The 23684-nt window shown below is 39.3% G+C and overlaps 1 protein-coding gene across 6 annotated transcripts in view; it reads left to right on the forward strand.

The window, feature by feature from the left end:
- BICRAL (BICRA like chromatin remodeling complex associated protein) overlaps nucleotides 1-23684 on the forward strand; it is a 106855-nt gene that overhangs the window by 58491 nt on the left and 24680 nt on the right. For 5 of the 6 annotated variants that reach the window (XM_057554417.1, XM_057554415.1, XM_057554418.1 and 2 more), the window contains 4 exons: nucleotides 14731-14776; nucleotides 15190-15238; nucleotides 15327-15395; nucleotides 18558-20237. In XM_057554417.1, coding sequence (XP_057410400.1) covers nucleotides 14736-14776; nucleotides 15190-15238; nucleotides 15327-15395; nucleotides 18558-20237 — 1839 coding nt within the window. In that variant the 5' untranslated portion in view covers nucleotides 14731-14735. Of the gene's footprint in view, nucleotides 1-13763; nucleotides 13898-14730; nucleotides 14777-15189; nucleotides 15239-15326; nucleotides 15396-18557; nucleotides 20238-23684 lie in introns of those variants that run through there. The other variant, XM_007197853.3, reaches the window with a different exon arrangement.

A 23684-nucleotide genomic window follows, 5' to 3' on the forward strand; every position in this document is an offset into this window, starting at 1 on the left:
GAGCCATAACTTAATACCCAGAGTTCTTCACCACCACTAGCTGTGCAATGGGAGAGAGTAGGCAGTTAAGAGCATCCTCCCATGCTGCAGGGCTTTGTTACTTGCAGAGTTTGGTATCTCTTGAACCACCTCAAAGACTTTTGAGACCCAACCCACAGTCTCTTTTGATGCCATCCTTTGTTTAGACCTACTCTACCCAGCCTGGCACAGCATTGGCAATTGAGATTAAAGGAGGTTAAAGAGACGCCTGGAAATGTTTTCCCCAGGACCATCTTTGCATCAGTCAGACAACACATACACAGGTCTTCTGTCAGTAGATTCCCATTAGATCTCAAGATTTTGAGAGGCTTTTAGCAAACATGTTAAGCAGAAATTTTATCAGCCCTGAAAACTTTCAGCATGTGTATTTCTGGCTGGTTTTAAAATCTGTTGATGTTTCTCCAACTTGAGAACTCAGACCACCCAAGATTACTTCTGCAGATCCCAGTTTGAGAAATACCGATCTGTGTGTGATTAATGGTTCTATAGTCAGTAAACTTAAGATCATTATCACTATGTTGGAATTTATCTTAAAGAAGTTTGATATATTTATCAAACAATATTTATCACTATTCTCTTGCTTGCTAAAATAATCATGAATGTCTTGCTTTCTGTGGATCCTTGTGTTTCCATTTTCAGTTTGACCACCATTAAAGGTCATTCCTTTGCAACACACAACAAATCACTGTGTTCTGGAGTTGGATAAGTTAAATGATTTTCAAACTTTTTTCTCCCAGTTAAGAGTTCTATCACTGAGTTAAAGGGGAGAAGTGGAGCATTACAGTGCCTCTACCACCAACCTTTAGGCCTCCAAGACAGCTCCTGGACCCCTCAGAGAATCCTAGGTCCCCAGGGATCAAAGTTTTTAAATCACTGATGTGGCTATTAATTTCATTTAAAGATGAGAAAATAGGCCCTGAGAGACTGGAATTTGTCAGTAATCACAAGCCTAGTCAATGTCAGTATCCAGAACAAGCCCTTTCCAAATTCAGTGTCCCCCCTGCCCCGACCTGTACGTGTCCCCAGCCCCTGTAAAGCCTTGCCAGACTTCTCCCTGACCCCCCAAGGTTGGTCACTCTTTCCCCCCATGTTATAGTGCATTGTTTAGCCAGCTGGATTGCTTAATATATTAGGTTTATTTCTATTCCACCTCATTCCAAGTTGGAATTAAAGCAGCTTTAAGGCCTGGAATTTTTTTTTTTTTGATTCCTAAGTTTTTCTCCTAATAATGTTTCTTAGTTTTATCCACCTTTCTTCCTTGCTGTTAGTATGCTCTAGCTAGTTACAAAAAGAATGAAGGTCTTGGTTGAATAATGAAGGAAAAACTCAGAGCCCATCGTGTTGAGTTTGACAGCTTCTTTTTATTACAAATGGGCATAATTGTGAAAATATAGTAGTGTTTTCTCCTAGTAAAATGTCATATTATTTCACAAAAAAAAATGACCAGTGACTTCACCTGAAAAAGCTTGGGAACCCCCACCAAAAACCGTAGCACTTCTTACCTTGCGTTGTGATGAATTGTTGCATCTCTCTTCCAAAAGAAAGGGAGTTCCTTACAATCAGGAACTGTGCCAGGAAGTTTGACACAGCCTTGCAATTACAAAATTTAACAGTCCAGGGACTTCCCTGGTGGTCCAGTGGTTAAGACTCTGTGCTTGCACTGCAGGGGGCACAAGTTCGATCCCTGATTGGTGAACTAAGATTCTGTGTGCTGCACGGTGCAGCCAAAAAATAATAAAAATAAAATTTAATAGTCCATAACAATGACAATATAGTAAAAGGAATAAGATGAGAATACTTTATATCCTAGGTGACATAAACAGTTACTTGCCCTGGGTAAGTGACTGTTTTATGGTGTAACTTTTTGATCATGACACTTATCAGAATATTGTTTGCTTAAACATAATAATTTACTTCTTGGCCTTGCTTTTACAGTGCTACAAAAATGTTAAGGGTATTTACATTTATTATTGCATTTTATGTCATACTCATTTGATATTCCCACTCCTTAACGGAGGACCTGGCACATAGTGGGTGCTAAATGTTGGTTAAATGCTTATTCTTTTCACCCACTGAACAAGTTCATTAAAGGTAGTAATTAAAGAAGCGGCTTTCCCCATTCCCTAAGCTATTCTTCAGGGTAGAAAACAGAAGGAGGCAGGGGATAAAACTACAATTTACTGTCCTCCCTTTCTCCTTTCCTCCTTTGAGGATGTTCTGATTCTATAATTCATGCTAATGAACTCATATAAGCTGTTCTTACCTCCTAAAGTGATTTCTTCCAAAACCTTAAAAATCGCTATAGGACCAAGATGCAATAACAGGGACTGGATTGACCTTCCTGCATAAAACAGTTACAAATTAGATAAAATATATTAAACAATGGTTTTTAGACATTGAATATCAGGCAGCACAGGACAGGGATTCATGAGAAATAGAAAACAGATAAGGTAAGCCCTGTAACTGCCCCAGCTTCTGTCTGTGGAGTTTTCAGGCCATAGCGCAGGGAAGGGGATCCCAGATGGAGTCTGGTAATCTTCCTGAGTTGAGCTGATGCAGCTGGGGGGTAAAAATGGCTAAAACTCATTGGGCAGAGCACCAGAGGAGAGAGCTACATGGAGATAAAACCCTGGAGAGCTGCAGAGAGTCTCCCTTGAGTCTTCAGCTGGTACCTGATCAGTACATGTGTGTGGGGAAACTACCCAAGTCCTGGGAAAGAATCAACCAAAAGGATTAGAGGAAATAACACTTGGAGCTCACACAGGGCAGAGAAGAGTTTGTGTTCCCACCTGCAAGACTGCAAAAATCCTTGTAATTCATGGGACATCAAGTGAAGTACTCAGAAGGGTATTGCCTCACTATAGGGCAAAATTAGCCCTGGACTAAAGACTGACAAAGCTTAAAAGCAGACCTCAAGAGAATCAAACCATTTACAAGTAACTTAATTGTGTCCTAGACAAAGTTCAAAAATATCTATAGGAATACAAAAATATCCAGTACTCAATAATGTAAAATTAGCAATGTCTGGAATCCAATTAAAAAGTACCAGACATACAAAGAAAGAGAAAAATACCACCCACTATGAGAGGAAAAAAATCAATCAGTAGAAAAAGACCCAGAAATTATATAAATGATAGAATTAGTAGAGAAGGACATTAAAAAGCTGTCACTATTCTGCATAATTTCAAGAAGGTAGAGGAAAGATTGATCATATTAAATAAAGAAATGGAAGATATTAAAAACTCCAACTTCTAGAAATGAAAACTATAATGTTTGAAAATAAAAAATACATTGGATGGGATTAACAAGCAGATTAGACACTGCAGAAGAAAAAATTAGTGTGCTTGAAGACATAGCAATAGAAACTATCCTAAATGAAAGCCAGAGAGATAAAAGGACACTTAAAAATTTTTTTTTAAAAAGAGCACCAGTGAGCTGTGGAACCACTTCAGGCAGCATAATCGTAGGTAATTGGAGTCCCTGAAGGAGGGGTAGGGACACAAAATATATGAAGGAATGGCTGAAATTGTTCTAAATTGGAGGAAAACTATAAACCTACAGATCCTAGAAGTTTAATGAACCCCAAGCACAAGAAGCATGAAGAAAATGATGCCAAGGCATATCAGAATCAGATTGCTTAAAACCAGTGATAAAGAGAAAAATCTTTAAAGCATTGGAGTGGGGGTGGGGTGGGGAGGGGAGACCTATCATGTACAAAAGGACAAAAGTAAGAATGACAGCAGAATTCTATTTGGAAACAATGCAAGCAAGAAACAGTGTAGCAATATCTTTAAAGATCCAAAAGAGAAGAAAAAAACTCAATCTAGAACTATATGTCCAGTGAAATACATTTCAAAAATGAAGGCAGAATAAACACTTTTTTTAAAGACATAGGAAAACTGAAAGAATTCATCACCAGATCTGTACTACAAAAATATTAAAAGAAATCCTCCAGGGGCTTCCCTCGTGGTACAGTGGTTAAGAATCCGCCTGCCAATGCAGGGGACACGGGTTTGAGCCCTGGTCTGGGAAGATCCCACATGCCGTGGAGTAGCTAAACCCATGCACCACAACTACTGAACCTGTGCTCTAGAGCCTGCGAGCCACAACTACTGAGCCCGCGTGCCACAACTACTGAAGCCTGCATGCCTAGAACCCGTGCTCTGCAGCAAAGAGAAGCTACCGCAGTGAGAAGCCTGCGCACCACAACGAAGGGTAGCCCCCGCTTGCCGCAACTAGAGAAAGCCTGCACACAGCAACGAAGACCCAACCCAGCCAAAAATAAATAAATTAAATAAATAATTTTTTTTAAAAAAAGAAATCCTTCAGAAGGGGGAAAATGATACCAGATGAAAATTGGATTTACTCAAAGGAATGAACAGCACTGGAACTGGTAAATATGTGGGTAAAAATAAAAGTGACTACAGCTCATTATACCTTCAGTAGCTCAGGCACAGATCACATGAGAACACTGCAACCATTCCATAGCTCATGATTGCTTAAATAAAGTTTCCCAATGATCCCTCTGCTAGCCTCAGCACCTTTTAGAGGTAAATTTGTTTGTAAATGATTGGGAAGTTATGGCATATACTGATGCTATACCAAATTAATGCAAATAAAGCAAATGTCAGTAATTTTTTGTATGTTGGTAAGATAGCCTATTATATTGACTCTTGGTGATCTTTTAAAGTTTTAGCTTCCTAGTCATTTTCACTATGTAATGTTTTTGGAAGAAGAAAAAGAACAGAGAGGCATATAAGGAAGAGAAGAGAATCATTTGTTATAGCAGTCACATACCAAATTTCATTTTGTGAAGTATTTGAAATCCTGTGTTATGACTTTAAAAGTTTTCTTCTACTGCTGCTAGGTTATAATATCTTAAATCGGTAGAATTGATTTGCTTAGCTAGCTTTCCTGAAATAGCTGTTCTTGAAACCACTACATTTCTTGATATGAGAGCTGAGACTTTTCCCACTGTATGAAAAAAATTTTAAATAGCCTGTCATCTTCCTTTTTATCTGTCTTAGAGGTCTTTAAAATCTTTCTGTGATCTTAATGAAAATCAAACTGTCTGGAAGATATTTCTTACAGATAGCTGATGTAGGTTATTCTTGAGGCCACTAGGCTGCTTGAAAATTTTCCAGGTATTTGATCTCTGGTATGCTTACCTAGAGTGAGACTGACTTGAGATTCTTGTGTTTCATGGGTCTCCCCCATCCTCTTTGTTTTATTAATTGTATTTGGTGTCAGGGGCACCGTGTAGCTTGCAGGACCTTAGTTCCCCAACCAGGAATCAAACCCCAGGCCCCAGGCAGTGAAAACCCAGAATCCTAACCACTGGACTGCCAGGAAATTCCCATATTAATTGTATTTATTTTTAAAAATAGGCCTTACATGCATGTGGCATAACATTCAAGAGGTACAAAAGGACATACAAGTGAAGTGTATACCTTCCTCTGTGTTTCCAACCACCCAGATTCCCTCACAGAAGCAGCTGGTGTTGCTGGTTATTTGTGCCTCATTTCAGGGTCTGAATATTTACAAACACATGTATATATTCTCCCTCCACCCAGCACTTGGGAGCATAAATCATGATTCATCCACACTGGACTATTACACAGCCATTAAAAATAATGAGACAGACAATTCTCTAGCCTGTGGAACGAAAACCACGTTCACAGAAAGATAGACAAAATGAAAAGGCAGAGGACTATGTACCAGATGAAGGAAAAAGATAAAACCCCAGAAAAACAACTAAGTGAAGTGGAGGTAGGCAACCTTCCAGAAAAAGAATTCAGAATAATGACAGTGAAGATGATGCAGGACCTCAGAAAAAGAATGGAGGCAAAGATCGAGAAGACGCAATAAATGTTGAACAAAGACCTAGAAGAATTAAAGAACAAACACCTAGAAGAATTAAAGAACAAACAAACAGAGATGAACAATACAATAACTGAAATGAAAAATACACTAGAAGGAATCAATTAGCAGAATAACTGAGGCAGAACAACGGATAGGTGATGTGGAAGACAGAATGGTGGAATTCACTGCCACAGAACAGAATAAAGAAAAAAGAATGAAAAGAAATGAAGACAGCCTAAGAGACCTCTGGGACAACATTAAACACAACAACATTCGCATTATAGGGGTCCCAGAAGGAGAAGAGAGAGAGAAAGGACCCAAGAAAATATTTGAAGAGATTATAGTTGAAGACTTCCCTAACATGGGAAAGGAAATGGCCACCCAAGTCCAGGAAGTGCAGAGAGTCCCAGGCAGGATAAACCCAAGGAGAAACATGCTGAGACACATAGTAATCAAATTGACAAAAATTGAAGACAAAGAAAAATTATTCAAAGCAACAAGGGAAAAACGACAAATAACATACAAGGGAACTCCCATAAGGTTAACAGCTGATTTCTCAGCAGAAACTCTACAAGCCAGAAGGGAGTGGCATGATATATTTAAAGTGATGAAAGGGAAGAACTTACAACCAAGATTACTCTGCCTGGCAAGGATCTCATTCAGATTTGACAGAGAAATTAAAAGCTTTACAGACAAGCAAAAGCTGAGAGAATTCAGCACCACCAAACCAGCTCTACAGCAAATGCTAAAGTAACTTCTCTAAGTGGGAAACACAAGAGAAGAAAAGGACCTACAAAAACAAACCCATAACAATTAAGAAAATGGTCATAGGAACATATATATCAATAATTACCTTAAACGTGAATGGATTAAATGCTCCAACCAAAAGACACAGGCTTGCTGAATGGATACAAAAACAAGACCCATATATATGCTGTCTATAAGAGACCCACTTCAGACCTAGGGACACATACAGACTGAAAGTGAGGGGATGGAAAGAGATATTCCATGCAAATGGAAATCAAAAGAAAGCTGGAGTAGCAATACTCATATCAGATAAAATAGACTTTAAAATAAAGAATGTTACAAGAGACAAGGAAGGACACTACATAATGATCAAGGGATCAGTCCAAGAAGAAGATATAACAATTATAAATATATACGCACCCAACATAGGAGCACCTCAATACATAAGGCAACTGCTAACAACTATAAAAGAGGAAATTGACAGTAACACAATAATAGCAGGGGAATTTAATACCTCACTTACACCAATGGACAGATCATCCAGACAGAAAATTAATAAGGAAACACAAGCTTTAAATGACACAATAGACCAGTTAGATTTAATTGATATTTATAGGACATTCCATCCAAAAACAGCAGATTACACTTTCTTCTCAAGTGCGCACGGAACATTCTCCAGGATAGATCACATCTTGGGTCACAAATCAAGCCTCAGTAAATTTAAGAAAATTGAAATCATATCAAGCATCTTTTCTGACCACAACGCTATGAGATTAGAAATGAATTACAGGGAAGAAAATGTAAAAATCACAAACACATGGAGGCTAAACAATACGTTACTAAATAACCAAGAGATCACTGAAGAAATCAAAGAGGAAATCAAAAAATACCTAGAGACAAATGACAATGAAAACACGACAATCCAAAACCTATGGGATGCAGCAAAAGCAGTTCTAAGAGGGAAGTTTATTGCTATACAAGCCTGCCTCAAGAAACAAGAAAAATCTCAAATAAACAATCTAACCTTACACCTAAACAAACTAGAGAAAGAAGAACAAACAAAACCCAAAGTTAGTAGAAGGAAAGAAATCATAAAGATCAGAGCAGAAATAAATGAAATAGAAACAAGGAAAACAATAGCAAAGATCAATAAAACTAAAAGCTGGTTCTTTGAGAAGATAAACAAAATTGATAAACCATTAGCCAGACTCATCAAGAAAAAGAGGGAGAGGACTCAAATCAATAAAATTAGAAATGAAAAAGGAGAAGTTACAACAGACACCATAGAAATACAAAGCATCCTAAGAGACTACTACAAGCAACTCTATGCCAATAAAATGTACAACCTGGAAGAAATGGACAAATTCTTAGAAAGGTATAACCTTCCAAGACTGAACCAGGAAGAAATAGAAAATATGAACAGACCAATCACAAGTAATGAAATTGAAACTGTGATTAAAAATCTTCCAACAAACAAAAGTCCAGGACCAGATGGCTTCACAGGTGAATTCTATCAAACATTTATAGAAGTGCTAACACCCATCCTTCTCAAACTCTTCCCAAAAATTGCAGAGGAAGGAACACTCCCAAACTCATTCTATGAGGCCACCATCACCCTGATACCAAAACCAGAAAAAGATACTACAAAAAAAAAGAAAATTACAGACCAATATCACTGATGAATATAGATGCAAAAATCCTCAACAAAATACTAGCAAACAGAATCCAACAACACATTAAAAGGATCATACACCATGATCAAGTGGGATTTATCCCAGGGATGCAAGGATTCTTCAATATACGCAAATCAATCAATGTGATACTCCATATTAACAAACTAAAGAATAAAAACCATATGATCATCTCAATAGATGCAGAAAAAGCTTTTGACAAAATTCAACACCCATTTATGATAAAAACTCTCCAGAAAGTGGGCATACAGGGAACCTACCTCAACATAATAAAGGCCATATACGACAAACCCACAGCAAACATCATTCTCAATGGTGAAAAACTAAAAGCATTTCCTCTAAGATCAGGAACGAAACAAGGATGTCCACTCTCACCACTATTATTCAACATAGTTTTGGAAGTCCTAGCCACGGCAATCAGAGAAGAAAAAGAAGTAAAAGGAATACAAATTGGAAAAGAACAAGTAAAACTCACTGTTTGCAGATGACATGATACTATACATAGAGAATCCTAAAAATGCCACCAGAAAACTACTAGAGCTAATCAATGAATTTGGTAAAGTTGCAGGATACAAAATTAATGCACAGAAATCTCTTGCATTCCTATACACTAATGATGAAAAATCTGAAAGAGAAATTAAGGAAACACTCCCATTTACCATTGCAACAAAAAGAATAAAATACCTAGGAATAAACCTACCTAGGGAAACAAAAGACTTGTATGCAGAAAACTATAAGACACTGATGAAAGAAATTAAAGATGATACCAACAGATGGAGAGATATACCATGTTCTTGGATTGGAAGAATCAATATTATGAAAATGACTATACTACCCAAAGCAATCTACAGATTCAGTGCAATCCCTATCAAACTACCAATGGCATTTTTTACGGAGCTAGAACAAATCATCTTAAAATTTGTATGGAGACACAAAAGACCCCGAATAGCCAAAGCAGTCTTGAGGGAAAACAACGGAGCTGGAGGAATCAGACTCCCTGACTTCAGACTATACTACAAAGCTACAGTAATCAAGACAATATGGTACTGGCACAAAAACAGAAACATAGATCAATGGAACGAGATGGAAAGCCCAGAGATAAACCCACGCACCTACGGTCAACTAATCTATGACAAAGGAGGCAAGGATATACAATGGAGAATAGACAGTCTCTTCAATAAGTGGTGCTGGGAAAACTGGACAGCTACATGTAAAAGAATGAAATTAGAACACTCCCTAACACCATACACAAAAATAAACTCAGAATGGATTCGAGACCTAAATGTAAGACCGGACACTATAAAACTCTTAGAGGAAAACATAGGAAGAACACTCTTTGACATAAATCACAGCAAGATCTTTTTTGATTCACCTCCTAGAGTAATGGAAATAAAAACAAAAATAAACAAATGGGACCTAATGAAACTTAAAAGCTTTTGCAAAGCAAGGGAAACTACAAACAAGATGAAAAGACAACGCTCAGAATGGGAGAAAATACTTGGAAACGAATCAACAGACAAAGGATTAATCTCCAAAATATATAAACAGCTCATGCAGCTCAATATTAAAGAAACAAACAACCCAATCCAAAAATGGGCAGAAGAACTAAATAGACATTTCTCCAAAGAAGACATACAGATGGCCAAAAAGCACATGAAAAGCTGCTCAACATCACTAATTATTAGAGAAATGCAAATCAAAACTACAATGAAGTATCACCTCACACCAGTTAGAATGGGCATCATCAGAAAGTCTACAAACAACAAATGTTGGAGAGGGTGTGGAGAAAAGGGAACCCTCTTGCACTGTTGGTGGGAATGTAAATTGACATAGCCACTGTGGAGAACAGTATGGAGGTTCCTTAAAAATCTAAAAATAGAATTACCATATGATCCAGCAATCCCACTACTGAGCATATACCCAGAGAAAACCATAATTCAAAAGGACACATGCACCCCAGTGTTCATTGCAGCACTATTTACAATAGCCAGGTCATGGAAGCAACCTAAATGCCCATCGACAGACGAATGGATAAAGAAGAAGTGGTACATATATACAATGGAATATTACTCAACCATAAAAAGGAATGAAATTGGGTCATTTGTAGAGACGTGGATGGATCTAGAGACTGTCATACAGAGTGAAGTAAGTCAGAAAGAGAAAAACAAATATCGTATATTCATGCATATATGTGGAACCTAGAAAAATGGTACAGATGAACTGGTTTGCAGGGCAGAAATAGAGATACAGGTGTAGAGAACAAACGTATGGACACCAAGGGGGGAAAGTGGCAGGGGTGTAGGGTGGTGGTGTGCTGAATTGGGAGATTGGAATTGACATGTATACACTAATATGTATAAAACAGATAACTAATAACCTTCAGTGTAAAAAATAAAATAAAATTCAAAAATACAAAGAAAAGTGAGGCATATTTATACAGACTGACTTAGAAAGATATATGATCAAAGGAACAAGAAAGGTATACAGACTGACTTAGAAAGATATATGATCAAAGGAACAAGAAAGGTACACACCTCTTTCATTATGGACATAGAGTTTTTAAAAATGCTTTAAATAGAATTTAAATACCGTAAAATGCACCCTTTAAAGTGTACAATTCAGTGGTTTAATTACACAACATTTCCATCACCTTAAGAAGAAATCCCGTACCCCTGACATCGAGGTTTTTACAGTCTTTTGCTAAAACCAATCATGCTGCACTGGATATTCTTATACACATACCATTTCACATGTGTGCAAGAATATCTGCGGGACGAGTACCTGGAAATATTTGCTAGGTGAAATGATTTGTGCACTTAAAACTTTGAAAGCGACTGCTAAATTGCCCTCTCCAGAGGTTACATGAGTTTACACTCTCACTACCAGGGTATAAAAGTCCCTATTTCCCATTTCCTGACTAGCGTAGTCCTTAACCAAACTTTTTTATCTTTGCCAATCTGACAAGTAATAGTATCTCATTGAAACTTTAATTTCATTTCTCTTATTCTAAGTGAGGGTGATTACTTTTACATGTTTAGGAGCTACTTGTCTTTCCTTTTTTTATGAACTGATTTTTCATACCCTTTGATTTTCTGCAGGGTAGCTGACTTTTTAAAAATAGGAGTTCGTTATGTATTAAGGAGAAAAGCTGTTTGTGATATGAATTGAAAGTATTTTCCTGACGTATGTTTTTTGGGGGTTTTTTAGTCTTTGACTTTATTCATGTTTTTTTTTTCTTTTATCATGCAAAATTTTAAAATGTTTTGTCATCAAATTTGGCAATCTTCTTTTATGACTTCTGCGTCTTGTGACATACTTAGCCTTTCCCTATTCCAAGATTATAAAAACAAAATTCTCCCATATGTTATTGTAGTACTTTAAGCTCTCCTCCTCCCTCCCATTTAACTCTTAGATCCACCTGGAGTTTATTTTTGTGAAGATGTGAGGTATGGATCCACCTTCTTTTCTCTAGAAGCCTAACATCTTTCCCCCACTGATTTGAAATGTCACTTTCATAGTGCCTCTTGACTAAGAATAGTAAGAGCAATTTTAAATATTAGCTTTAACTTTTTGAGAGTGGTAGTCAGGTGTCTGGGGCAGTGATTTCTGATCTCTTGGGGTGCCTATGAGGATTCTGTAAGAACTGCAATCCCCTTCTCTCCCTGACAAATTCTACTGCTGTAAACTGCTATTAGGGGATGTGTCTTGCTCAAGTGTGCTGAACCAAGAAGTAGTTTTTAACCCCTTAGAGGAGGGACTTATCTTTCATACAGCCTTATAGGTTTCACCTGTGGCCAGAGGCCCATCTAGTGAATCCAGGGTTGTTAGTTTAATGAGAAAAGAGCCTCAACAAGAGTCCAGAAGTAATGGGAGAATGTTTTCAAAAAAAACTAAGCTCTTCACTTTTGAGTCAGTTTCTGATCCTCAGGTTGTCTTCCCACTTTAGAGTCATAGTCAATTTCTACAGTTTTACTTTGGTAGATTTGCTTTGGTGGGCCGTGTGTCCTGCTGGGAAAGGACTACTGGCTCGGGCTGTAATATGACTGTCTTTTGGCACCATGTAGAGCTGAGCATGTAGGGATAAGAGTCATCTCTTCTAATTTGAAACTGTTTATAGTCAGAAAAGAGTGCGGCCCTTTAAAAAGAATTCTCGGGGTACCCATGACTATAAAGGCTCGTAGAGTTCTACCCAAGGGGGCCTGGCCTGGAGGAGGAGGTCTGTCTGTTAGGACGGATGCCCCTGAGTAGGACGGATGTCCCCAAGGAGCATTTCGTCAAGCGTTTGAGCGGCCTGCTTGGTTTGCTGGGGGTGATGTGCAATGGCTTTTAATTTCATCCAATATTATAAAATTGTTCTTTTATTTGGGCTACTCAAGGAGTAGCTTGTCACTTTGAACTTTGGGGTAACAAATGTTCTCTGTGCTTGAAAGCCCCAGTGGCAGTGACACCTCGGAGGAGTGACTGGTGCTGCCTTCCTCTCTCAGTGCATGTTAACCCTTGGGCATCTCATCCACTGGAGGAGCTGGGTACAGGTGTAAAGTAGTGAGGGAAGCTGGGAGAGGCATGAAAGCGTTCTGCTTTGGTGTAAGCTATTTTTCATGTATGTTTTTATTAATTAGTTTGTTCCAGAGACTGTTAGACACTTAAAAAAAATAAATTTACAAAGGATACAGTGGAGCTCCATTTAAATGGTCATGTTGAAGTAAAGAAATAATATCCACTTTATAGGCTTAATTATACATCATATTTGGCTAATTTAGTCCATGTGATTGTGATGTCTGGGAGACAAGCACAGGATACGGTAATGAGCAACAGCTAGTGCAGTTCTACATATTAAATATCATGATTTAAGGGAAGATCTTCACACTGATTTCTACATATCTACTTATTGATAGTTTTCCTGTTTCTCTTTCCTGTCCCTTTTCACTCCTCAAAAGTCGTATTAGTAGAGTCGTCCTAGCATGCCCCTGAGCACCTGGACATCTGAGTGCTAGATGCAGATTTCACTTAGCCTGCTGTGCCTTTCACAGTTTTGGCCATAGATGTTACCTTTTGATAAGATTTCCCCACTCTGACCTCCTCCTGTCTCACCCATCATCTCTCCTCTCCACTGATGATCCACTCAAATGGATTGTAATCGTCCGGATCATTCAGCAGCTGAACCAATTCTCCCATCAACGGGAAGGTCCCACATGGGGGGATACTTACCCCTTCCAGACCCTTCCTGAGGAGAGCAAGTTTCCTTCCATGTGGCAGGAGTACATTTTATATTTGTTTGGCCTTGTGACTGATAGGATGGGAAGCTGAGGTGAAGTGGAGAGGAGATGGCAGTTTTAACCGAGAAAAAAAGCTTAGTAGAAACTCTGCCTCTGCCTTCTTCGGGCGTGTCCCTCTTCTGGGCATCTCTTCAGGATTTCATTCCTCCGTCCAACTGCCGTTCACAACTGCCCTTTCCAACGGCTCCAGAACTCTTGGCCTTGGCATTCCGTGATGTAAATTATTCCACGCATGGCTCGAAATGGGTGCGAAGCAGTGTTGCCAGGTGTCGGATCACTAGTGTAAGTTTCCTGGATCTCGGGGGAGGGAGGAGAAAGAAAGGGGGAGAACTGCTCTTGGAATTTATACAGTTGTTATTGTTTCAGCCAGAGCACAGTGATTGCGCTGGTTAAGCTGGATGCTATCGATGGCTGGGGAGAGAGGGAGATTTGGGCTTGGAGCTGGGGTGAATTTGGGGTTGAGGGTTTCTACTTTAAAGATTCCAGTGTTGGGATGCAGATTGTTTGGAACTGAACAGTTGGCGTTACTGCTGCAGAGGGAGGAACTTGGGACCTTCAGGGCAGAGCCTGTCGCAGTACTGTCTGGGGCGATGGTGCCTCTTCTGTCTCAAAAAGTAGGGACAACTGACTTTTCTGTTTTCCTAAAGATGGCCAAAATATGGCTAGAAATCCAGATTGCTCACCAGGTTTGGAAATATCCAGTCACAAAATTCAAAGACCTCTGTATGCATGAGATTTTTTTCTAAAACAAAAATACGATTTCTCCTCTTGTTCACTGTGTACATTTTGAGGAAGTTACTGTTCATGGTTTACCGCCCCTTTGAGGAATTTGTGTGTGAGTGGTTGCTGCCAACTATCCTTGATTTGTCTAGATTGCTTTTTGACTTGTAAGTTAAGGATTTGTGTTCAATAAAAACAATTAAAATTGAACACTTCATCTCTTGAATGACCACAAAAATTTAAAAATCATATTCATAATAAGCAATTAGAGGGAAAACTCACATGAATTAATTATTTGTCTAGGAAAGTATAAGGTATATTTTTGTGTTGCATTGATGCTACTGGCTTTAATCTGCTTTGCTGAAACAGTGCTTTCTTATTCCTTTTCTTTATAGTTGTCATGGATGATGATGATGACTCGTGTCTCCTTGATCTTATTGGGTAAGATGCTCATTCCAAAATAAGGGTAAATCAAATGTGTGAGGTTTGCTGTACTAAAACAACCTAATAAGCATATTAAAACCAAGTGGGTTTTTAAAATAAAGATTAAATAATCATCATAGATATAGTAGGGAGACAAAGTGACATGGATTAACATAGGGGTCATAATTAGGTAATCCTTTATTAAATTTATTTTATAAAAAATCCTAGGAGGCAGAAATGAGTGATAATAGGAAATGGAACATCAAAATGAAACAAAACAAAACCAACAAAAAAACTACTAATAGTTTTAAAACAGGGAGAGGATTTTACTCAAGCTAATACATCATTTTCTTTTTCCTCTGTAAAAATGAACCCTAAATATAAGTAATGTATTTATTTGCTGTTTTCTCTTTTTGGCTGTTGTTTTCTAGAGACCCACAGGCATTGAACTATTTTCTACATGGACCTAGTAATAAATCGGTAAGTAGTACTCAGACCATCATAGGCATACATTTTGTTTCTTCTTTAGAGTCAAAGTGATCACTTTTTTGAATTTGTACTTTTGCAGAGCAATGAGGACTTGACTAATGCAGGATATTCTGCAGCCAATTCAAATTCAATTTTCGCCAACTCTAGTGTGAGTATTGGAAACTGAATGCAATGATCAGATGTTTCTGTCTCATTGATGCCTAGTGAATTGAAGCTTTGATTGACTTTGTGTCATGATGGGAATCCCTACTTTGTCTTTTGTAATTGACACAAGAGGAAAATCTATTGAATTTTGTTGACATTTTCTACTTTTAACTTAGTCTATTAAGATTTTTACTTTGCCATTTTCCTAAGCTTTCAACTTTCTTTCTAAAATGCCTCAGAAACGTTATAGCCTGAGAAACTTATATTAGGGTCTTTTGAATGTTGTTACATAAGCTTTAAAAAAAATCATTCTGTATTGTGGTTACTTTCTAATCATTTTCATCTTAAACAAGGAGAAAGATCATAGTAGCTGACACCTATTGAGCGTTCAGTATGTTCTTGGCACTAAGAGCTTAACATATATTAACCTCGTTAACCCTTACAATAATTCCGTGAAGTAGGTTCTATTATTATCCATATTTAAAGATGAGAGAACTAAAGGTTGGTATTTACCCAGTGTTACACAGCCAGGAGTCGCAAGCTAGGAATCGAACCCAGGCCACCAGGTTCCAGGGCGCAGATTCTTAAGCTCTAGGAACATCTAGACAAGAAATCTGCCTGGAAACTATATCCGGATTGCTGTGTTTAAGCCTATGTTACTTTAATCTTTTCAACTGCTTTGTTCTACCATGGATGGTAGTCCAGAGTCCGACCACCCAAGTTTGAATCCTTGCTCTGCCACTTACTAGCTTTATAACCTTGCATCTATCACTAAATCTCTAAGACTCAGTTTCCTTATTTGTGAATCCAGGAGAATGATAAATCTACCTCATAGGGTGGTTAAGATGAATGGACTAGTCCATGGAAATCAGTTGGTACAGTGCTCAGTTAATGTCAACTGATCGTCATCATCAGGGTCTTTATTTTCTTCATCCATAAAATGAAATAGTATTCAGAAAGTCCTTGGGAATGCACAATTCTTTAAAGTATTTGAGTGTGTGTAAAGTATGTCAGATCATAACATGCAAGACTCCTCCACATGCTAGGGGTGGCTTTAAAGTCACAACACTGATTTCCTGTAAAGCTTATGAATCAGTAGCAATTCTGAAATTCATTTTGAGTGGGCAATAACTGCATGTGATGCCATTAAACCCATAAAGTAGATATTGAGCCTATTTCCCAACACTAATGATTTTTACTTACCAGCTCTCCCACTTCCACGTAAGTATTAATTCTAACTCTTCAGGCTGCTTCATTCAGGGTGTATTTATTGTAAACCTGAGTTGCATCATGTCAGTAAAACATTTTAAAAGCTTTTAAAAATATGGAATTTTAAACCTATGGTCTGTTAATTTGTGCATTGTAAAAACATTAAACTGTGTACCACCACTCAGGAGATAATCCACTGTTGCCTTGATATTTCTCTGCAAAAGCAAACAAACCTCCTTGCTTTCAGTTGCTTTTTCCCACTTCCTTTCAAATGACTGTTCAAGTCCTAAGGTGGTGTCCACCTAACTGAGGCCACATTAGTCTCGTTTCAACTGTTGATTGGGTGTCAAGTGAACTAGTCTTGGCTTTTCTACCTGGGTCTTCCCATCATCTAGCCCCCAACACACCTTATTAGCCTAGGGCTGAGAATCTCTATAGTTTTGAAAGTTGGACTATTCATTCTTTTATTTATTTATTTTTTTTTTGGCTGCACCATGCAGCTTATGGATCTTAGTTCCCCAACCAGGGATTGAACCCAGGCCCTGGCAGCTAAAGCGCCAAGTTCTAACCACTGGACCCCCAAGGAATTCCCTGGACTGTTTTCTTTTTTTTTTTTAATTTTTATTTATTTATTACTTTTGGCTGCGTTGGGTCTTCGTTGCTGCGCACGGGCTTTCTCTAGTTGTGGCAAGTGGGGGCTACTCTTCGTTGCGGTGCACGGGCTTCTCATTGCCGTGGCTTCTCTTTTCGCGGAGCATGAGCTCTAGGTGCGTGGGCTTCAGTAGTTGCGGCGCGTGGGCTCAGTAGTTCTGGTGTACGGGCTTAGTTGCTCCGCGGCATGTGAGATCTTCCCAGACCAGGGATCAAACTTGTGTCCCCTGCATTGGCAGGCAGATTCTTAACCACTGCACCACCAGGGAAGTCCTGGACTGTTTATACTTGATTGATCTATTTTTAATTTTTTTCTTCATCTTTTTAAAATTTTTAATTGTGTTAAAAATATATATAACAACAAATTTAGCATCTTAACCATTTTAAGTGTACAGTTCAGTAGTGTTAAGGATATTCACATTGTCTTCACCTTATGTTAAATAACTATTGATTCCATTTTTTTTTTCTTTTATAATTTTGACATATCCCATGATAAACTGCTGGCCAGCAGCATGTCTCTTATTTATCAGTGACTGTGTTCAGTTCCCTTCATTTGCCTGTGTTGTTGTCTCTAGTTGGAATGCCCAGTCCTTGAGGACTCGTTATGGACAGACACAAACGCACAAGTGCGCGCTTGACAAATGTTGACCAACTTTTACTCTTGAATAGGACATTGAAATGGTTTTTAAAGCATCATAATAAGCTGATAACTTCTAAGAAATCAAATAACTATTCACTCATTTCATATGGGAAGCTTGTTTTTATCCAGGCCGATTTTGCCTGGAGTGGGGCAGGTTAGAACTAGGGGAGTTCCGAGAAACCTTAAAAGTCAAGGCTGGATCTGGGATACCTTCTGGACCTCTAGTAGAACCACACTCGGAACTCTCAAAACTCACGTCTACTCCTGTGGTACAAAAAACTAGACACCGCTGTGTCCTGGATACGCACATACCCTAGGCTGAGTCCCACTCAAGCTTTGGACTTGGGAGCAATCCTGAAAAAATTAAGCCATGCCACTATCTAAAAAATAAAGCTAAACTCCAGGTAGTCATGAGTATTTTGGCATTATTGATCTGTTTCCTATAAAATAATTTATCAGAGCAGTGAATGCATATACTTACAAAAACAACATTAAACATCATTACTAAGGAAATCAAGTATCAGAATAAGGTGAGCAGTTTGGAGAGTTGTGCCTGAAAAGCAGACTGTTATGCTTTATTCATATTCAAAAGTGAGATTAGTTTTTTGTTTAAGAATCTCTTTCCAAGGTTAGATATGCCATGTAACATCCTGCTTATTTTTTTAGAATGCTGATCCTAAGTCATCCCTCAAAGCTGTAAGCAGCCAGCTTGGAGAAGGGCCCAGTGATGGACTGCCACTTTCAAGTAGCCTTCAGTTTCTTGAAGATGAACTTGAGTCTTCTCCTCTTCCTGATCTCAGTGAGGACCAACCTTTCGACATTCTTCAGAAATCCTTGCAGGAGGCCAATATCACTGAACAGACATTGGCAGAAGAGGCATATCTGGACGCCAGTATAGGTTCAAGCCAACAGTTTGCACAAGCTCAGCTTCATCCCTCTTCATCAGCATCCTTTACTCAGGCTTCTAATATTTCTAATTACTCAGGTCAGACGCTGCAGCCTATAGGGGTGACTCATGTGCCTGTTGGCACATCGTTTGCAAGCAATACAGTGGGTGTGCACCATGGCTTTATGCACCACGTGGGGATCAGTGTGCCCAGCCAGCATTTGTCTAATAGCAGTCAGATTAGTGGTTCTGGTCAAATACAGTTAATTGGGTCATTTGGTAATCAGCCTTCCATGATGACTATTAATAACTTAGATGGATCTCAAATCATACTAAAGGGTAGTGGGCAACAAGCCCCATCAAATGTGAGTGGAGGGCTTCTGGTTCACAGACAGACTCCTAATGGCAACTCCTTGTTTGGGAACTCCAGTTCCAGTCCAGTAGCACAGCCTGTTACCGTTCCGTTTAATAGCACAAATTTCCAAACATCTTTACCTGTGCATAACATCATCATACAAAGGGGTCTTGCACCAAATTCAAATAAAGTCCCAATTAATATCCAGCCAAAGCCTATCCAGATGGGTCAGCAAAACACATACAATGTGAACAATTTGGGAATACAGCAGCACCATGTTCAGCCAGGGATCTCGTTCGCCTCTGCGAGCTCACCCCAGGGCTCAGTGGTTGGTCCGCACATGTCGGTGAACATTGTAAACCAACAGAACACAAGGAAGCCAGTCACCTCGCAGGCCGTGAGCAGCGCTGGGGGCAGTATCGTTATTCATTCTCCCATGGGCCAGCCTCACACACCCCAGAGTCAGTTCCTCATACCTACAAGCCTTTCCGTCAGTTCCAACTCGGTACACCACGTCCAGACCATAAATGGGCAACTTCTTCAGACTCAACCCTCTCAGCTCATTTCTGGCCAAGTGACCTCAGAGCATGTCATGTTGAACAGAAACTCTTCCAACATGCTCAGGACCAACCAACCATATTCTGGACAGATGCTGAACAACCAGAATACCGCCGTCCAGTTAGTGTCTGGGCAGACGTTCGCCGCCTCTGGAAGTCCAGTGATAGTCAATCATGCCTCTCCTCAGATCGTTGGTGGGCAGATGCCCTTGCAGCAGGCATCGCCAACCGTCTTGCACCTGTCCCCTGGGCAGAGCAGTGTCTCCCAAGGAAGACCTGGCTTCGCCACCATGCCCTCGGTGACAAGCATGTCAGGACCTAGTCGGTTCCCTGTTGTCAGCTCATCCAGCACTGCCCATCCTAGTCTTGGGGCTGCGGTTCAGTCTGGTGCATCAGGATCAAACTTTACGGGAGATCAGCTGACCCAGCCAAACAGGACTCCAGTGCCGGTCAGTGTGTCCCATCGTCTTCCAGTTCCTTCTTCCAAATCTACTAGCACCTTCAGTAACACACCTGGAGCAGGAAGCCAGCAACAGTTCTTCTGTCAGGTAATATTAAAAAACAAATGATAATATCAAACAAATGTTTGGATGATTGTGGAATGGAAGAGTGGAATGAGTATCTGATAGAATATAGTTTTCATCCTAGGCTCCCAATTTATTATCTTAAGATGTTCAATTTACGATTGATTGCCTTTTTTCTTCTTAACTAAAATGTTTTATCCAGGATAGTGTTGTGGTTTAGAGTGGAGACTCAGGGGTTTGAATCTAAGCTTAATGACGTGGAGCAAGTCTTACCTTAACTAACCTCTCTAGAGGTTAAGTTTTTTCATCAGTAAAGTGGACATAATAATACTACCATCCCATGGAATTATTGGGAGAATTAAATGAGATAATCTATATAAAGCACTTAGCATAGTCCCTGGCAAATGACAAATACTTAATAAGAGCCAATATTAAGACATATACTTGATGGAATGTATTATAGGCATTTAAAAGGAAAGCTTGTTCTGGATGGACTGGGTAGAGAAGTCATGGCTGTTTCTTGGGTGCCAACTGGAAAGGCTCAGGGACCCAGTGAGACTCAGCAGTGGGTAACTGGCCTGCACAGAGGGATGCACATGGAGGGAGGGATCCAGGGCAATGGATTTGACCAAGTACCTGAGCCTACTCTTACCAGAGCATTGTGCCGGTAAATGACTGTGGGCAATCTGTAAAACCATGTAAGGATTATGTTTCTGAAAAGCATTTCAAAGGGTCATCAGCTTTGGTCCTTCACCCCATCTGCCGATCTTTGAACTCCTCTGGCTTTTGGTTCTCACTCATTCTTAGCATGTTCTGTAGTTCCAGCTCCATTCCACTCCCCCACCAACCCCCCGCCGGTGGTCTACCCTCCTTACTCCTCCATTTTCCCTGCCTTTCTTCTCCACATTTAGAAGAATTCAAAAACTTCTCTCTACCATGTATATCAATATTTTTAAAACTGTACACCTTTGACTTAGTAATTCCACCTAGAATCCTAAGGAAACAAAGATTATTTATGATCAAGGCTGTTCATTGTATTACTTTTGGTGTCAAAGGTGTGTGTGTGTCTTTGTGTTTTGAAATAATGTCAGGCTTATAGAAAAGTTAAAGTTTCAAGACTAGTGTAAAGAATTCTCATATACCCTTCCCCAAGATTCCCCAGATGTTAACTTTTTACCCCATTTGTTTTATCCTTCTCTCTCTCTTTCACACACACACACATACACACACAAACACACACACACACACACACATACATAGTTTTGAGAGTAAATTGCAGGCATGATGCCTCTTGACTCCTACATACTTCAGACTTCAGTGTGTATCTCTTAAGAACAGGAACATTCCACTACATAACCACAGTACAGTCATCAAAACCAAGAAAAACAGCATTATTACAATATTATCATCTAATCTACAGACCTTATTCTGATTTAGTCCATTTTCCCAATAATGTCCCCTACAGCAAGAGAGAATACATTATATTTTGTTTTGTTTTTATGGTCTAGGATCCAACCCAGGATCACTGCCTAATTCTGTTGTCATGTCTTTAAATCGGAAACAGGTTTTTTCTTTCTTTCTTTCTTTTTTTTAATTTTTGGCCACACCGCGCGGCATGCAGGATCTTATTTCCCCAACCAGGGATTGAACCCGCGCCCCCTGCGGTGGAAGCGTGGAGTCTTAACCACTGGACTGCCAGGGAAGTCCTGGAAACAGTTTCTTCATCTTGCTGTCTTTCATGACCTTGATTTTTTTTAATTTATTTATTTATTTATTTATTTTTGGCTGTGTTGGGTCTTCATTGCTGCGCGCGGGCTTTCTCTAGTTGCGGCAAGTGGGGGGCTACTCTTCGTTGCGGTGCGCAGGCTTCTCATTACGGTGGCTCCTCTTGCTGGTGAGCACGGGCTCTAGGCATGTGGGCTTCAGTAGTTGTGGCACGTGGGCTCAGTAGTTGTGGCTCTCGGGCTCTAGAGCACAGGCTCAGTAGTTGTGGCGCACGGGCTTAGTTGCTCCGCGGCATGTGGGATCTTCCCAGACCAGGGCTCGAACCCGTGACCCCTGCCTTGGCAGGCGGATTCTTAACCACTGTGCCACCAGGGAAGCCCAACCTTGATTTTTTTGAAGAGTCAAACCAATTGTTTTGTAGAGTGTCCCTCAATTTGGGTTTCTCTGATGTTTCCTCATGATTAGATTCAGATTATACATTTTTGGTAGGATTGCCACAGAGGTGACGGATGTGTCCTCACGATGTGAACTTGTCGCATTCCTGGTGATGTTAACTTTGAACACTTGCTTAAGATGGTGTCTGCTTCATGTGGTGTCTGATGCATAGTTAATACGTTTCTTTGGGGAGTTACATTGAGATTATGTAGATATCCAATTTCTTGTCAAACTTGAACACACTAGTTTAAGCTTTCATTGATAATTCCTGACTGAATCAGTTATTACTAAATCAGCTGTTACTGTGACAGTCACCAAATAGAGACTTTCTAATTCCATTGTTTATTCTACATTAATTCTTGGCATTCTACTCTAAGGAAGAGTTTTTCTGTCTCCCCCTTTTACTTATGCCAATATGGACTCATAGATTCTTATTTTATTTAATGGGTTAAAAATTGTTACAATCATTTATTTTGATGCTCAAATTGATTTGATGCCATTGGGCACCCCTCCAAATTGGCTGCTGGTCCTTCTGACATGTTTCCATCATGCTTTGAGCACTTCCTTTAATTTCTGGCAAAACATGATGTTCCACGTTCGTCTTTCACTTTCCCTGCCCCTGCCCTGGAATCAACCACTTAAGGGACCTTGTTCCTTCTAGTGGAGAACCATATTTAGAAGCCAAGATCTGAGCACTACATATTCATTGCTACTGAGGTTGTCTCAGCTGGGACTTATATGTATTTACACATACACAACATCTATAGCTGTCTATCTATCTATATTAAAAACCATGAGTTCATACTGATACTTTCAATTCTAATCCAGTACCACCAGGTTCATTATTCAAGTCTCCTTTTCCATATTTGTAGCTCTCTTTTCTAACAGTGAGAAAGCCTGCCCCACAATATATTTGCTTATTTGCCCAATCCTACAAAACAAAGAAAATAGTTTTAGAATTGCTAATTCATAGCACTGTGAAAAACAAACCTACTTCAGACTTCAGTATTGGTTTACATTCTGTCTTTAGCCTAAAGGTGTATAGTCAAAATACTGTGTTCAACACCTGAAAATACCACAACATTGTAAATCAACTATACTCCAATAAAAATTAAAAAAAAAAAAATACTGTGTTCAAAAGTTACTAGAGTTAGTACTTTTTTTGTCCTCCCTTGGTATGGTTATGCTATTCTTTTGAACTATACTTTTGCTTGTTTCTGTTTGTGTTTCATTTTAGAATTATTTTCCCACTACCCTTGTTGATTTTATGTATTTAATTTCTTTTGAATGAGTGAACCATTAGCATGGTCC

This window comes from Balaenoptera acutorostrata, chromosome 10 (genome assembly GCF_949987535.1).
Source record: "Balaenoptera acutorostrata chromosome 10, mBalAcu1.1, whole genome shotgun sequence".
Lineage (NCBI taxonomy): Eukaryota > Metazoa > Chordata > Mammalia > Artiodactyla > Balaenopteridae > Balaenoptera > Balaenoptera acutorostrata.